At 43.2% G+C, this 18,117-nt stretch overlaps 1 protein-coding gene across 1 annotated transcript; it reads left to right on the forward strand.

Moving 5' to 3' along the window:
* Positions 1 to 9: 9 nt before the first annotated feature.
* LOC117535124 (Wilms tumor protein 1-interacting protein homolog) lies at positions 10 to 16,799 on the forward strand. Its single transcript, XM_034199455.1, has 3 exons — positions 10 to 1,588; positions 2,371 to 2,854; positions 16,535 to 16,799. Exons 1-3 carry the CDS (start codon positions 584 to 586, stop codon positions 16,696 to 16,698), a joined length of 1,653 nt encoding a protein of 550 aa, XP_034055346.1. The 5' UTR covers positions 10 to 583; the 3' UTR covers positions 16,699 to 16,799.
* Positions 16,800 to 18,117: the final 1,318 nt, after the last annotated feature.

Below are 18,117 nucleotides of genomic sequence, written 5' to 3' on the forward strand. Positions count from 1 at the left end.
CGGCAGCCCCTTGCTGAGTTGGTCGCAATCATTGTTTCTCTGCAGCATTAACCACATTCCAGAGAGGCGCAGCGCATCCTGTCTTCATCCCCGCATTCCTTTTACGCAAACGAGTCCCCTGTGTAAAACGCTGTTTTATTTAGATTTCCGCACGCTTACTGGGCTCAGACTTACATACAACGGATATTTAAGGCGTATCCGATTATCCTGGCTACTTTGATTTGAGGCAAAGGGATCGTACGCGAAACTAGAGGAAAAACCAACAAGGGTAAATTCCTCCGCGCAGCGCGCCATTGACTGTAAAGACCTTTCAACTTAACAAAAACTGAAGTTGACAAACGTATCCCTGTCGGCTGAAAACTGTGAGAAAGAGTTTGTTTCTTCGGCGAAGGGGGCAAAGCACAGGAAGACGATGCGGCACACGGTGGAGGTTTATAGACTGCGTTGGAGGTTTATTTCTTTGTAAATGAGCGACGGCTGTACCGCGGCGTTTTGTTTTGATTTCCATGTGAAATGCAATTAGTGCTCCGCGGTGCTCGCTAGTCTGCGGAGCGGAGCACACTCTCAACTTGTTTCTCACAACATGGAGCACTACCAGGAGGATCTGGGACTCCGGGCCAGCAAACTGATGGAGGATCTTTCCCTGTACGATGCGTATAAAGACGGGATGTATGCGAGGAGAGACTTGGTGATTAACCCCGATTTAGACTTTTCTGCTCCGGCGGTAGCAGAGCATAAAAGTAAGCCAATGAATGGCACCTCTGTGTTGCACCAGCAGCATCACACCGTGGAGAATTTCACGACTGGGAATAAAGTGTACACGGCGGCTCCGGTGCGCCCGGTCAACTGCAGCCGGACCGTGCCGGTGGATTTCTGTGCCCCGCAGAGAGACGCGGGTTACGCAGACGAGGGCTGCTGCACCAAATCCGAAGTGGCTCTGCCGTGCTACACCGGGGCTTCAGAGAGGCACCGGAGGTACTCTCTGGAGGTGCAGGGCCACAGGTACAGCACCGGGTCCACCTTCGACGGCGTGCCTCTCAACAAACCGGCTGCAGTGCCCGGCAACAGGTGTAACAGCGTCTGCATCACCAGCAGCCACGACGGGAGATACAACCCCACCAGCCCCCGGTCCAGCCTAGCATCGTCCCTGTCCTCCCAGGAGCAGAGCAAGCATGCGAGCCCGAGGTCGAGCCTCAGCAGCCCACGCACTAGTCTGGTGGTGCCGGGCCAGGACAGGTACACCAGCCCCAGGTCGAGTTTAGTGCACTGTGAGGGTGTGCAAAGCCCCAGATCCAGCTATGCAAGCACCGCCAGCGACACCAGCAAACACTCCAGCCCGCGGGCCAGCCTCAACAGCTGCGACTGCTGCAGCAAACCCAGCAGCAACAGAACCAGTGGCATCAGCATGGGCTACGACCAAAGGCACGCGAGCCCCCGGTCCAGCACGGCCAGCCAGTACTCCTTCACCACCAGCCCCCGGTCCAGTTACTCGGACTCACGGTACGGGCCCTCGGGCAACCATGACCTGGAGGGGGCGATTCTACACGGAGCCCCTCTGGCCAGCCCTCGGTCGAGCATCTGCAGCCAGGTATTTAACTTTAATTGTACATTCTGTTCTTGTTTATCTGATTCTGTTTTACATGCAAATAGAGTCCTACATGTACTTGGTCACGTGCAACAATTTATTGGACATGTATATTTTTCACTTCTGCATTACCTGCACATTGGTCTTGCAACTTTATTTTGCACTATTTCATTTCTACTCAGTTTCTTCCTTGCGCTATTTGTATTTTTTTTTAAAAAAGTATTAATTTGTACATTCTGCCCTTGCTTATCTGATTCTATTTTGACATGTACATTGACCACATTGAATCTGCAACATTCAGATTCAGAATACATATAATGGAAACTTGTCTTTGGCAATAACATAAAACAACACTCACAGTACAACATACAATAAATGCACACAAAAAGGGAAATTGCATATAAAAATGACTCTGAGTTGCATTCTTAATAGAAATACAGAGGGCTTTGTTCTTCTGCTGGTTACATTAAAAATATCGTTGTATTAAAAACAAATACAGAACGGTGGCAGGGGGCATAATGTCCTGAGAAGGATCCTTGAGGCTTGGAAAGTGGGCTGAAGTTTTCTGCTACATTTAGCTTATTTGATTTGACATGATATATTGTATATATTTCACTTCTCCTGCTCTACTTGCACATGCAGATTTAATTTCTACTCTTCTTGCACTATTTCTAAATTATGTCTTTGATATATTGATGTTCTACTGTTGGAGAAGCACGGGACATTGCCGTAACTACACTGTAGCTACAGTTCATATGTCAATAAAGCCTTTGAATCTTTGATAGGACGGGAGTGCCAGACCCGGGACTTCTGCAAACTGTGTGGTGAGCCCCCGGTCCAGCATCTCCAGCCACAGCTCCAGGAGCTCCCGCAGCTCCAGGGGGTCTATGAGCACCTACCCAGACCTGCAGCTGCCCTCCCCCCGGTCCTCCATGCTGGGCAGCGGTCTGCACGAGGACACGCTGCTGCAGGAGTATGGAGACTCCAACGGGATCCAGAACCGGATCCACCTACAGGGGCTCTCTGCGGTGCCGGAGCCCCAGCAGCAGGCCCCCCAGCAGGCAGGGACAGTGGAGATGATCGCGGGGTCTCCGTCATCGTTTTGTTACGGAGTGGCAACAAAGACAGCTTCCAGCCAGAGGTTTAAGATGCCCTACCAGGTGACCCCCAGCAGAGAGAGCGGACCCAGCCAGGCGGAGCGGAGGCTGGAGGCCCTCACCCTGGAGCTGGAGAAGGAGTTAGAGATGCACATGAAAAAGGAATATTTTGGTAGGTATTTTGATTTTCTTTGGTCAAAACTTGCAAGTGGATATGATTGGAAGTTGCAAACACACAGCTGTGTTGTTGGGAAATCAAAAACTAAAGGGATTTTCGCATGAATTATTTTGATAACATCCTTATCAAAACTGTATTTTGTGCAGAAAGTGGCCCTTAGATCACATGAGAGTTAAGAGTAGTACGGAGCATTGTACATGTTGAATACGGTTTTGCATCAACTAAGAGGTGATTTTTGAAAATGGGTGTCTAAGTAGTAATTTGACTGAGATTCTAAGTTGCTTTTATTATCAACTGTGGCACCTGATTGATGTCAAAGAACTCCTTTGCTCCACATTAGTCACACCAATGTGTTTCGCTCAGCCTCAAAGTCTCTCCTCAGATGCTCTGACTCCTTCTCCTTCCTTCTGTTCCTGCACACGCACACGTGTACCTGTCAGACCCGTGCATTGTTGCTTTGAAAGGAAACCCTCCTGCTGATTTTGGTCTTGTAGAGCAGGTTTAAAAATCCCAAACAAGGTCCCAAAATGAGGTTACCAGGTGATAAGAGCACGTTTAATTCCACTGAATGGGAAGAATGCTCCTTGGCAACAATTGAGGATTGTATTAGTAGCGTGAGACACTACCTTTGTTTGTTTCAGAGCCAAGGTGACTGTAATTAGAATACAAATAGTCTAGTTTTTCTGTGCAGGAAGAAAGAGCTTGGTTTGTCCTCTTGTCATGGTCTGTTTGCAACCTGCTAATGCTACGTTACTGCTAACAGGTCCCTCTGTGGCTGATGAGAGCGGCATTACGGGGGCAAACACTCATTGATATCTTGGCAAAGCTATCCTTTGCACCTCTCTGAAAGGACCTTCTGTTCTGCAGGACACCCTTGGGTCATTCACAGCAGTGTGGTGCAGAGTTGTTGTAAATGCGTGTATCCTCTGGAGGCTGCAGGACAGATTGTGGTCAGTGCTTTGGTTTTTCTTTTGGACTTAGAATCGAGCATTGTGGTGCATTTCACTGTGAGATATATGTGGTTGGCCAGCAGCATGAAAGGCCTGCGGAGGAAGTCGCTGTCTCACCTTTTGAATTAGCAGACAGACAAATGGCTGCAGCCTGGGGAACAGTGGCTTGTTTTACAGCCAGTGCACTTGCTCAGTCAGACAGCTGTTGATTTGTTCCAGAAGAGCAGGTGAGAGCGGGAGGAAGAACCGAGGAAGAAGAAGCCGGGGGGATGAGCGGGGAGATAATGGAGAAAGCATAAAGGAGGGAGATAGAGAAGAATGTAGTCAGACGCTCCTCAGTCCCAATAGAGACAGCTCTGTTTCCGTAGCGACAGTGGAGAAATTGACTGCCAGGCTTCTTTTTTTTTATTTTTTCTTGCCGTTTTTTTTGTCCCACTCTGCCCGGGACGGCCCTTGTGTGGCCCTTATGTTTGTTGTGGTGCAGACGGAGCTGTGAATCAACAGCTGGCCCGATACAGGCCTGCAATTTAGGGGAGGCCCACCCCTAAATCCCCATCCTCCCTCTCCCCCTCTTCTTCTCTCTCTCCCCCGCGTCTTCTCTCCCCCCACGAAGCCCTTCATTAACCAGCCAGTGGGGAGTCGGGCAGCACCAGACACTTGGCACACGATCTTGGCTGGCGGGCCAGACATAGTTGGTGGGGGTCAAGTCTGATCACCTGCCCAGAATTATAATGGCAGTAGTTACACACACACACACACACACACACACACACACACACACACACACACACACACACACACACACACACACACACACACACACACACACACACACACACACACACACACACACACACACACACACACACACACACACACACACACGCTGACTGGTGGACAACAGCACCCCACTGTACACACTATGGACATGCACAAAATGCAGTGGGTATATAGGTCTAAGCCATTTGTAGAAAATCAGATATTATGATATTTCTGGCCAAATACTTTATCGATGTTTCAACGATATTGTTAGGTTGACTATTGGTGCTATTATTTAATATTTCCACGATAGGATTTTGGTCAATTCTGATCAGTACAGTGGATTTAATGACTTGGCGATTAAACAAATGATAGAAATATAAAAACGACATAATGTAGTCTTTGAAATCGGGGAAAAACAACACTCATATTGTTTTAGATATTCAAACTCAATATCTTGTCTCATATCACAATATCATATAATATTTATGTATTGCCCAGATGTATACTTTTTTTATATCCTACTTTTAAGCCTACATTAGCCTCTGGTTCGTCAAATGGTCTCAAATTATAGCGAAGACCCCTCACCTGAGAAAATGCCTGATCAGAATCAGAAACAGGTTTATTGCCAGGTAGGTTCACACATACGAGGAATTTGACTTGATGTCATGGTGCAGACATAACAAAGAAATCTAATATAAAGCAAAAAATCTTTAAGGACACCGTAATAAAATATAGTTAAATAGCAATAAAATAAAGCAGTAATTTACATGGAAATAGAATGCTATGAATGTTGTTATGAAACAAGAAATATGTGCAGTAAGCAGTATGAACATTGTGTGCATTAATGTGATGCATATAGAGTCTACGTTGTGGCTGTGGGGGGGCCGGGCCTTGTTTAAGAGGCCGGTAGCAGAGGGGAAGAAACTGTTCAGGTGGCGAGAGGTTCTGGTCCTGATGGAGAGAGGTGTTGGTCCTGATGGAGAGAAGTTCTGGTCCTCATGGAGAGAGGTTCTGGTCCTGATGGAGAGAGGTGTTGGTCCTGATGGAGAGAGGTTCTGGTCCTGATGGAGAGAAGTTCTGGTCCTGATGGAGAGAGGTTCTGGTCCTGATGGAGAGAGGTTCTGGTCCTGATGGAGAGAGGTTCTGGTCCTGATGGAGAGAGGTGTTGGTCCTGATGGAGAGAAGTTCTGGTCCTGATGGAGAGAGGTTCTGGTCCTGATGGAGAGAGGTTCTGGTCCTGATGGAGAGAGGTTCTGGTCCTGATGGAGAGAGGTGTCTGGTCCTGATGGAGAGAAGTTCTGGTCCTGATGGAGAGAGGTTCTGGTCCTGATGGAGAGAGGTTCTGGTCCTGATGGAGAGAGGTTCTGGTCCTGATGGAGAGAGGTTCTGGTCCTGATGGAGAGAGGTTCTGGTCCTGATGGAGAGAGGTGTTGGTCCTGATGGAGAGAAGTTCTGGTCCTGATGGAGAGAGGTTCTGGTCCTGATGGAGAGAGGTTCTGGTCCTGATGGAGAGAGGTGTCTGGTCCTGATGGAGAGAGGTTTGGTCCTGATGGAGAGAGGTTCTGGTCCTGATGGAGAGAGGTGTTGGTCCTGATGGAGAGAGGTGTTGGTCCTGATGGAGAGAGGTTCTGGTCCTGATGGAGAGAGGTTTTGGTCCTGATGGAGAGAGGTTCTGGTTCTGATGGAGAGAGGTTCTGGTCCTGATGGAGAGTTGTGTTGGTCCTTATGGAGAGAGGTTCTGGTCCTGATGGAGAGAGGTTCTGGTCCTGATGGAGAGAGGTTCTGGTCCTGATGGAGCGAGGTTCTGGTCCTGATGGAGAGAGGTGTTGGTCCTGATGGAGAGAGGTGTTGGTCCTGATGGAGAGAGGTTCTGGTCCTGATGGAGAGAGGTTCTGGTCCTGATGGAGAGAGGTTCTGGTCCTGATTAACTCATGTTAATGAGCGGCAGACAGTGACTCAGATCGCTCAACAATGTATTTGTTATTTGATTAGTTGTTGGTCGATAGTTGTCAGAAAATTGTGGAAAATACTAATCAATGTTCCCCAATATGACGTCCTCAAATCTCTTGTTTTGTCCACAATTTAAAGATATTCAGTTTACTTTCGTAGAGGAGTTAAGCAACCAGAACATATTCAGTTAAGAAGCAGACATCAGAGGATCTTTTTGACTATATTTCCCTAAAAATGACTGATTAAAATTCATTATGAAAATAGTGCCCCATTAATTTAATTGCTGACAACTAATTGATTTAATCTGGAACTCTAATATGGCATGCCGCATTATGGGAAGTTAATTGTGGTTTTAGTTCAAGATCTGCGCCTTTTAACAGCCTCTTCCACAAACACAGCGCATCACAGCTGTCCTTAGTTACTATAAGGATCCCATTGGTCTTTTATTATTAATATTTTTGTTTATTGTGACTTATCAGGAACATGATTAGTCTCTACTAGAAATATGTGTACATCTGCTCCCTCTGCAGTAACTGAATCATTTCTATATGACGTCCAGAGGTTTTTAAACTATTTCGCAGCATTTGCTTCACCATCCAACCTCTATACATGTTTCATTTGCTTGACACCTCTCGTGTAACCTGCTGATATCTTCAGGGACCGGTTTGACTTTTTGCTGTGAGACGTCAAACTCTCACCGTGTGGTCGTTAACGCTTCATGAATCGGGCTCTGCAAACCTTCTCACCAATCTGTGTTTTCAGAATATAGATTGTTTTACAAAGAACTTGCTCAAATGTTTGATTATTATAAATGTTTTCTCATCTAAACTTCACATATTAACCTCCATGCTTTGCCACAATTATATAAGAAAATCAGAGAGGTTTTCTTTGCACGATCTTCCACATTGCATTTTCTTAACCTTTTGAAATATAGACTCATACTTTACTTTTCGTGTGTCTTTATTTCATCATCAGTCATGTTTAAAACCCTTCTTATAAGCATTGTAACATACACACATTGATCTTAACAGCAGTGTTTGTCTGGAAGGTGCAGGGATGCATGTGCTGGAGTGAAGCGGGTGTATTTGTACCCTCAGTGAATGCACGTCCTGTCCTTGCCACATGGACATGTTGTGAGTTTGGCACATGAGGGATTGAGCATCCTGCTTTTAAATGACAGCCGTTGCCCACTGTCCTGTAACATGAGAACCACTCCATCACTCGCACTAAAGACACCTCAGGACTAGGGATGTCCCGATCACCTTTTTTTGCTCCCGATCCGATTCCGATCATTTGATTTTGACAATCTGCCGATACCGATTTTTCCCGATCCGATCTTTATGCAATGCATTAATAGAAAAAAAAAGGTAACAGATAACGGCTGGTCATCCAACGCGATGAATTCAGCTATCTTGGCTGTTATTGTTTTGGCCTTTTCACTGTTCTGGGGCAGTTTCTCTTTCCTTTTAAAAGTCTCTGAAAGTGTCGGTTGTTTCAGTGCCGTTACCTGAGTGGCCGCTGTGTACTCGTCGTGTTGTTGTTGGTGTTTGTTTCTCAGGTGGCGTGTTAGATTGGTCGTGTTGAATGTAGCTCTGTTCTTTCCACCACGCGGAACCTCCGCCTTGCAAACATTGCATCTGGCTGTTACACTGCCTTCGCTTTCAATTTTATAATACTTCCAAACTCCTGACATTTTCTCCGTCCCGACTCCCGAGTCATCAGCTGAACGTAGCCTCTCGTTAGCTTACTGCTACTATTAGACACTGCGCCCACTCTGTTGCCAGCTGAGAGAAATAAGCAACCTGGGGGGTATACTACGAAGCAGGATTTTCGCTTAGCGGCTAAATTCAGGGGAAACTCCGGCTTTCCGGTCCTACGAAGCTGGTTCTCTTTTTAGCAGGCTAGATCTCCATGGTAACTTATGCTTAGCGGCTAACCTGGTCGGGACCAGGTTAGGTTGCAGGCTAAGAGCTCAACTCAGTGAAAGCACTGCCTGCTGACCAATCAGAGCTCAGTGTGCGGAGTTTAAAGCGATCAAGTCATATTACAGGAGAAAGGAAATACAGAAAAGCTGCCGTCGCAGGAAAGACGGCCGGCAAAAATCACCGACTGTGTGAACGTGAACATTAATAGAATATCACCTCCCATCTTCAGAGCAATCTGACTATTATAACATTAGCGTTAAGAACACTTACCACATATCTACCACAACATAAGTAACTGGATCAGAGTAACATTAAGTACAGTCCGCGGCATATCACTTCATAATGTATCATATATTTTCTTATCTGAGTCAGCTGAGCCGTATCGGGCCGTGCAACACTCACAGTGTCACATACTGTATGCAGAAGTATTATTTTAAACCACACATTAAGTTGACGAAACACTCGAGTCAAATGTAATTAAAGTCAAATCGTGTTTTAGACGGGGCAGTGATATCATAAACCTGTTAAAGTACGCATTCAAACACTTTTTCTGTTACCAGCTGTATTCACCTTGCAGGTGCAGCTATGTGGCTTTGATCCTGGATAAAGTGTTTAAGTCATGGATGTTTAAAGTTTAACTTCTTAATTTTTGACTAGTATTAAAGTTGACTTTTCATTCAGGAAGTATGCCGCTGCGCTGTCAGTACGCTTCTCCATGTTTGTGATTGGTCGAATGCTCCAGATACCACCCCTTTCATGTGAACGCGCACCTAACTAGATAGGACACGGCTGGCTTGAGCGATCCACTTGATAACCAGCGTCGTAGTACAGTTTAGCGAGAGCGTGTATGTTTTGGATTAGGCCAACCGGCTAACTCAAACATATCCAGGTTAGGTTGAACCAGCTTCGTAGTACAGGCCCCAGGTCTATGAAAACAAGCCCAAAAGAAGCAACACATACATGATGTTGTGTAATTTTAAACCAAAACTAAGGCCTCAGGATGACTTTAAGACGTGAACATGGTCATTTTTGTTTTGTAACATTAAATAAAATTCCCAATCACCGATTTTTTTTCCTCCCGATTCCGATCTTTTGAAAATCACGTGATCGGCTCCGATCCCCGATCACGTGATCGGATCGGGACATCTCTACTTGGGATGTTTAGCATTTATGTGGAAATCAGACCAAATTACATATTGTTGTTTTTATATTACTCGTGTTTTTCTCTAGTTGAAGTCGTTTTCTGTGTTTTTTCTCATGACGAACAACGTCTATATGTTGACAAATGAAACCGCCATAGTCCTAAAAACACACTAATTTTAAAGATCTCCCAATCAAATGGAATAAAGTAGTGAAGATAAATCCTTATTGCCTTCTTAACCCTCCTGTTGTCTTCGGGTCAAATCTGACCGATTTACTACTTTCATCAATCATAACTTCTTTGTTTGACATTCGATTGCATTCAGGCTTCATGATATCCTTCACAGTAGACATTTGAACATATACAATTGCTGATCACCACTTTCATTGCATTTTGGATGATTTAGTCAACTTTGTAACACCATGGTGTTCCCGGACAAAAATGACCGCCATAAAGAAAAGGAATTAGTAACCACCTGGATCAGATACAACACACACACACACACACACACACACACACACACACACACACACACACACACACTCTAGATGTGTCCCCCCCCCTTATGTGCCCATCCCCCCACATGGATCACACCTGGCCTATGCACCTGGCACACGCAATACATGTTCAGTGTCTATTCTTTGTATATTAACTGCAGTTTTTCATGTACTGTATACCAGTAGTCTGATACAATATGTACAGTTTGAAAGGGTGTTAAATTAAATTTGGTGATGATTAAAGGTTTTTGTGTTAATGTAATAGCAGTTAAAACAGGACCGGCCAAATTTGACCACGAACACCAAAGTAAGGGGGAGGAACGAAGACAATAGGAGGGTTACTAAGTCATGCTTTTTTTGTTAGCTGTTGGTTACAATTTATATTATATCATTGAATGGCCATAGATGAATGATGTCGGAAATACATTAAAGAAAAATACGCATTATAGAGGGGATAATTTTTCTGATAAAAAACTCCAAGATGAAAGCTGGAAATTAACAAGAATACAAATCTGTATTTTCTGCCATTATAATCGAATATATTCATGAAAGACAAGTGGTACTTTACCAAGAAAAAAACTCTCGATTTTACAAAAGAAGTTCGTTATTCTCTGAGATTATGAGGGCGTAAATTCGCAAGCAAAAACTCAGATACCTTTTTAGATTAAAGTCATACATTACACAAGCAAAACTTAGATATCTTCTGAAATGAACGCGGTAATTAAGGAGAAATAACTCACAAATGTAAAAGCAACAAACAGAAACGTTCTCTCAAAAATGTTGTTTGATTTATTTTGCACTCACATCAACATATTGTGATTTCTGTTTACTAAGATATAAACTCCACTGTCAATGTTTGTTATTGTTTTTAGCCCATTAGTCCAAACCTCTCTCATAGTAAGAGTCCATTTCTTGGCTTTCAGACACAAGTGTAGTGTTAGTGTAACAATGCACACAGTGGTGACTAACACTCACATCACACACTGTAATCTGAGTGAGCGTTAGTCACAAAAAGACTACATTTCACTCCACCCACATGCATTGACCGGAAACATTCATAATCTCTGGAGTACTATTACTATTCATCTACAGAAGCTCGACCACTTCATCCATTGTTGTCATTGTAAATAAGCAGAGAAGGAAGTATGCTGTGCTTAGTAACAGATATTCATCAAATGTCTTGTATAAACACAGAGGAATGAGTCTTTATCGTGGGTTCGTTGCATTTAATACTGCCATCTTCAAACTAAAGAGGCAGCATTTACAAATACAAGCCAATCACATGTAAATAAACCAGATAGTATGGATAGTTTGAAGTTGGGTTATGTGTACTTTGTAGTCAGTCAGTGTATTACCTGCAGAATATGGTGGTCAGTACACCAAAAGTTTGGATAAAAAGGCAAGAGGTTGTAGACTCCAGACTCCATTGACAAAAACAGCAATTTCACCTTACAGAACATGAGCGCTTCTGGTATTGCTTTCTTAATCGGTTCATGCGTTTGTGTTATTGTGTGACTTTTGTTCTTTAAAAGGTTAATTCAGATTCAAGAAAGTCACACAATAACACAATCTTACCAACAAATCAAAGCAACGTTAGACCAACAACTCCTGTGCTTAAAGGTCCCATGTCATGGCCATTTCTACTAATCATAATTCCACTGTTGAGGTCTACTAGAATACATTTACATTGTTCAATGTTCCAAACTCACATTGGTTTCTCATACAGCATCTCTGTATAGTATGTGTATTCACTCTCTGTCCTACACGGCTTGTTGGAGCTCCTGCCCCCCCTCCCCCCCCTCTGTGAGCCCAGTGGCCGTCTGCGAGACAGTGAGACATAGCGAAACCCAGCCCAAACACGCACACACCCGCAGCCTGGCTGGGAGTTTGTGTGTGTGCCCAGGCTGAGTTCCGCGGTGTCTCGCTGACCCCACACCAGTGAGCCAGCTCACAGTGTCCCGCTCCTCGCAGCAGCGAGCCTCGCAACGTCCCGCCGATTGTGTGTGTGTGTGTGAGGAAGTCCGCGGATTGGTCCAAACGTAACGGCTCCGTGGACGTAACGTTACTGTACCCAGGAAGAAAACAATGGAAAAAGAAAAATCTCCAACGAGGCGTTCTGGGGCAGCATAGACAGGTATTTTCTGTGTTAGAGTTTTACTCGCTACAGGGTGTACTTTGAGGGTTTTGACTCTGCAGACCGTTTACATGCAGAAAACCTTCATAACACACAAGGGGACGGGTAATAACTGGAAAAGCATGACATGTGACCTTTAAAGGTGGGGAAGGTAAGTTTGAGAAACCGGCTCGAGATACACTTTTTGTTATCAATCCAATCCAATCCGTTTAGCCGGGCCGGCTAAACGGATTGGATTGCCGACCTGTCTGTCAGCCTTCCATCTGCATTGCGCGTTCATGTGTGTTGGAGGGGGTGCTCTGTAAGGAAGTCTGAAGGAAGGGGCGGATTCTTTTCGGCTGTGTACTTTCAAATTTTAGTGCACTCGAGCCGGTTTCTGAAACTTACCTACCCCACCTTTAAGATAAAATGACTGTTTTTCTAAATGGAGTTTGGTGGCTTTGAATAGTTTAGCTTCCATACCCACACTACTGTCTGTTTCCCCAGAATACGCTGACTATGGATCGTGCCTCATTCAACTGCACTTCAAACAATCCAACCTTTAGGAGTTGAGGATTTAATGATGTGAGATAAGGAACATTTGGTCATTACAGCAGCAGAGAGTGATCATCAAAGTAAAGGGCAAACATAATTACACTGGAAGAGAAGGAGAAGAAGTGGAAAAGGCAAAAAATAAAAGAATGATATCATATGAAGCGGCTTCAAGACGTTTTAATGAAAAACTATTTATACTTTTAATAGACATGTTGTTTTGCGTACTAAAAAGGGCACCATTTGAATGCTTAGTCACGGTTTGAATGCCATTGAAGGAAGCGTGCTGGGACTAAAAAAGTGACGGACATGCCATGGGAATGTTCAATGCTTTTTCTTTGCATTAATGATATTGGAATATAAACATGTGTCCATATAGCTGTACCCCCCTTGTGTTTATCATCATGGACTTTTATTTTTGGAGAATTGTTCAACCAATTAAAGTTTATTTGAAGTGTACTCGTTCACTTTTGTCGCCTTCTTATCTTTAGAGTGCACGAGTGAAAAACGCAATATTTGACTTCCGTTTTATTTATTTGTGCAAACACAGGAAATAACCTTTGCAAGTTTCTCCGTACCCTTGGCCTTTATCTGTCACATGCTGCTCTGTAGCTGTTATAAAAGGGAAGTTATTGCTTCAGATAGCCAGGAAGTTCTACCATTACGTCACAGAAAGGGCGTCCTTGCTCCGAATCCTTCCTGAAATGTGTGTTTAGTCAAAGTCAACTTTATTGTCAATCTTTCAGTTTGTGTGTACAGACAGAGATCCAAATGCCGTCTCCCACAATCACGAATACAAAAACAAATATGTATGCAAATATGTATATACCTATGTACACATTAAGACCTAAATAAAAGCACAACAATCAATATATACAAAAATAACAATCACTTCAATATCTTTGAGAAAGTGCACTAGTGCAAGACTGTCCATGTATTGAAGGGAGGAGTGAGTGTAATGATGTCTCTATGGCAGAGGTGGGAAGTAGATTTACTCAAGTACCATTTTGAGATACTTGCTCTTTACTTGAGTATTTAAATGTTATGCTACTGTGTACTTCTACTCCTCTACAGTTCAGAGGTACATGGTGTACTTTTACTCCACTACATGTATTTAATACCTTCAGTTACTTCACAGATCTGGATGAATGATGTGAAATATAATCAAGTGTTAAATCAGACTTTAGTTCCACCTGGAGTAAATCCACAAGCTCCCCTGCAGAATACAAAGTACTTCAAACTAGCTGCACCTTTACCAGCTTTGAGAACACTTTCATGATCAATCATTATAAAACATATCATATATATTATTCTGAAATGGACCAATCTGCACAACGACTACTTTTACTGTCGCTACTTTCACTATATTTTGATGAGAATACTTTTCTACTTTCACTTGAGGAACATTTTGAATGCAGGACTTTTACTGTAACAGAGTTTTCCTACACTCTGGTACTTCTACTTTTACTCAAGTACAAGATCTGAGTACTTCTACTTTTACTCAAGTACAAGCTCTGAGTACTTCTCCCACCTCTGCTCTATGGGAGGGGGGGGGGGGGGGTCTTGTGTCCTGTAGGCACCCTGACCCTGGACTCACCCCCCCCCAGCTTTGACCCTGCTCTCCCCGAGGAATGTGACCCCGGCGGAGGTCGTCTTGTTCGTGAGAGTTTGGGGATCGTTAGTCTGCTGCTGCGAATACAAATAGTTTGAGGCCACTGTTTCCCCCCCCCCCCCCCCCCCCCCCTCCAGACTATCTCATTTCTTCACTAAAGGTCATATTACTCATTGTGTACCTGTGGCCGCTGTCTGGGCATTTCCTCCCTCAATCTCAATCTATATTTATTTCTACAGCACATTTAAAACAACCCCAGTTGACCAAAGTGCTGTACAGTTTTTAGCTGAGATTGGGGTTGGTCTGTGGTCAAGTTGTCTGAGGAGGACATTACGTTCTACAAATACACACACGTTATTTAAAGGACAAGGAAGTCCGTTTTCTCAGTTAGGAGGAAACGAAGGTTTGAACCCAAGTTGGAGCAGTTGTGGTTATTTTATGTAAAATATCGTAACATATTCTTTGTTATCTTTTGTCGTTTTGTCTCAGAGTGGTATTGAAGTGCTCAGTTACAAAACGTATCACAGTTAGTTGGCAATACAGATCCAAAGATTGGTCATTTAATCAATCAAATAATCACCAACTATTTCGTTTAATCATGTGTTTTAATGCAGAAATGTCAGAAATGCGGTTTTCCGACACTCAAATATGGAGATTTCCTGCTTTTCTCTGTTTTAAATTCAATTGACGTCTATTTTAATTGCGATTGATTGTCATGTTTTATGCAGAAATGAAAGAAAATGCTATTTCAGTCTCTCAAATATGGAGATTTTAAATTAAAGTGAATATATTTGGGTTTTTGACAAGACAGAACGAGATGTTTAAAGACCTTGGGTTATAAAGAAGTGGGATGGAAATGTTTACTTTTCTGACATTTTATAGACGAAACAATTTATTAATTAATCTTGAAAGTAATCTGCAGATCAGTCCATAATGAAAATACTTAATTAGCTGAGACTTTAAGTGATGGGTGTATACTGAATAATAGCTATTAAGGCTTTCTTTCTTTACTTTAACTTTGATTGTTTCTGTTAGAGGAATACTTAACATTCAAATGAGTGTTTTCAGTAGCCTAACTTTAGGCAACTACTGAAAATGTTTCTACAGTGATACGCTGACAGAGTTTGGACTCAAAACATTTGTTAACTGAATATATAGGTGAAGATTAGGGACAATGACACCCTTCTCATCTGGAAATAAATTATAAATAAGAGAGTCAAGTTATACAATTTGAGCATGCTTTGAAAATGCCATTGTTCAATAAAAATGTCTCCACAATAATCGAAATACCCCGAAAAGCTTATTCAAGTTTCTCGCTCTTGTACTGATTGGATTGTGTAACAGCACATTTCAATCACCCTCAGCATGCTCAATCCATTCCCTGCGAACGAGGAAAAGAACAACGGTTTTGTGGACTTTGTTTCTGGTCTGTCCTTCCTCTCTCATCCACTGCATGTCACAGCATTTTGACATTTTCATCTGCTCTCCTGTAGACGTTAGCCTTCAAAACGGCATGATGAAATACTTGGAAATGACAGAAGTTTAGGCTGGACTTATGAAACTGGAATATAAAATCATTTAAAGAAGTTTTACTGCAAAGGCAACGGAGGACGAACTACAGTAGTGATGACATTTAAAGCTGGTTAGTTATTTCTACTTCCTTTTATTGACTGTTGCATAATTACAGGAATGCACACATGGTTTGGCAGAGTCACTTTTTTATCAGTTTCAAAGCAATGCTCCAACTAAGCTGGCATCATGTCCAGAAATGATTGTATTCTTATGGTGCGCACACTCAGCAGATATGATCTTCATTCAGAAATCTGTGTTATTCTAACAGTGGTCAAAGCTATCTTTTGGAAGAGAACACAATTGTATTAGGTTTTTTTCAGAGTCAAATGCACATTTTTGTACTTTTTTACAAGTTAAATGTAAAGATAACGTACATAAATACCAAATAACAAAGCAAGAAATAATACTTTTAAATTATTTTATTATTAAGTAGGCAAAAGAGGGTATGATGTATTGTAGGAGAGGTTGTGATATGATATTTTTTTTGCAAATCTCCTAATAACAAAGTGTTTTCTCTCCACGCTGTGTGTCGGATGCGTTTATTTGACTGTTTTGCTCAGGATTAACAGCAGTGACTAACGGAGTGTGTTCCTCTGACAGGCATCTGTGTGAAATGTGGGAAAGGAGTGTATGGAGCCAGTCAGGCCTGCCAGGCGATGGGGAACCTGTATCACACAAACTGCTTCACCTGCTGCTCCTGTGGTGAGTACTACTCTCTATCAGGGGAATATATGTTGGTTCACTTCAATGTATCGAGTGTGTGAGCTGAGTCTTAATCAGGATCTTTCCTCATAAGGAAACATTTAGCTTCTATCCGTGTTCGTTGGGGTTCAGCCTTTGAAAACAACATGTTTTTCTTCGCTCAACACAACAGTTTGAAATATGTTCACCCTCTGTCTGAAACCAGAGCCCAGTCTGCTCTGATTCGTTAGCTGGCCGGCTCTGCTGTGATTGGTCAACCGCTTAGAGATGCCCCGCCCCTTAGCCTATCATTACATTACATGTCACTTGTTAAACGCTTTTATCCAAAGCGACTTACATACTCAATCCTGTGGACAATCCCCACAGGAGCAATCTGGGGTGAAGTGTCTCAGGGACACAACGACATGCTGACTGCAGTGGGGTTTGAACCTGAACTGCGCCACACGCCTCCTATCACGTACAATGTGTTGGAGCGCTAGCCAATAGAAGCGGGAGTGTTACATAGTGATGTCATTATGTTATGGAAGTAAACAAAGGAGTCAAATGGAGGAGTTTCAGGAAGGGCAGGGGGGGGGGGTGTGGGAGAGAAACTCCCTCTGGAGGAAAAACAGGGGTTTTTAGCCTCTGCAGACCATTTACATGCACTAACACCTATAGAACATAATAGAGGGAAAGGGAAAACCTAGAAAGCATTATAGGGCCTTTAAGAGTTGTTTTTCCTGTAAGTGGACATCCAGTAAATCAATCAATCAATCAGTGTTTATTTATATAGCCCAAAATCACACATGTTACATTTGTCTCAGTGGACTTCACAGTGTGTACAGAATATCAGTATGACAATACGACACCCTCTGTCCTTAGACCCTCTGTCCTTAGTCCCTCTGTCCTCAGACCCTCACATCGTACAAGGAAACACTTCCAGAGAAAACCCACAGTTTAAAGGGAACATGGGAGAAACCGTAAAGCCTCATGCCAGTCTCATCCGCGCCACTTTGTGCCCTTTTTCTCTGGTTCTGGCCTGGGAATAAAGATGCCATTATTGTTATTCTCTCCTTCAAAGCGTGCTTATTAAACCGGGGAAAACAGCTCATATTATTGAAATGCTGAAGAAAATCAGAGCGGTGATTAGAGGCTAATCGGTTGGTCTAAAGCCAAACCAAGTGTCTTTTTATTGCTCTTCAGGTGGTGAGAGACTGATTTAAAATCCATCAGTGTGCTGCATTTTAAAACACAAGCGTTTGGAAGCGTCTCACATCTTTAAAACGCAGGGGGGGAAATGCTTTTGATCATCATGCGTTCCCACTTTCTGTCTCTCTGCTGGTTTCTATATTTCTTTCTTTTATACAGTCCATGCTGTAAAATCATCATTAGTATAAATAACCAGCCTGCTGTCAGAGGCGGTGTTACAGTATAATCAGGAATACAAACGTCTGCTTGAAAACAAATCCTCTGCACAAGCTCGTCATGCCGCAAAGAAATAA

Source organism: Gymnodraco acuticeps, unplaced genomic scaffold (genome assembly GCF_902827175.1).
Source record: "Gymnodraco acuticeps unplaced genomic scaffold, fGymAcu1.1, whole genome shotgun sequence".
In the NCBI taxonomy this organism is placed as follows: domain Eukaryota; kingdom Metazoa; phylum Chordata; class Actinopteri; order Perciformes; family Bathydraconidae; genus Gymnodraco; species Gymnodraco acuticeps.

Coding starts and splice junctions, on each gene's coding strand:
- LOC117535124 (XM_034199455.1), top strand. CDS start 584: ATGGAGCACTACCAGGAGGATCTGGGACTCCGGGCCAGCAAACTGATG. Junction 1,589..2,370: donor GGTCGAGCATCTGCAGCCAG/GTATTTAACTTT, acceptor AATCTTTGATAG/GACGGGAGTGCCAGACCCGG. Junction 2,855..16,534: donor CATGAAAAAGGAATATTTTG/GTAGGTATTTTG, acceptor TTCCTCTGACAG/GCATCTGTGTGAAATGTGGG.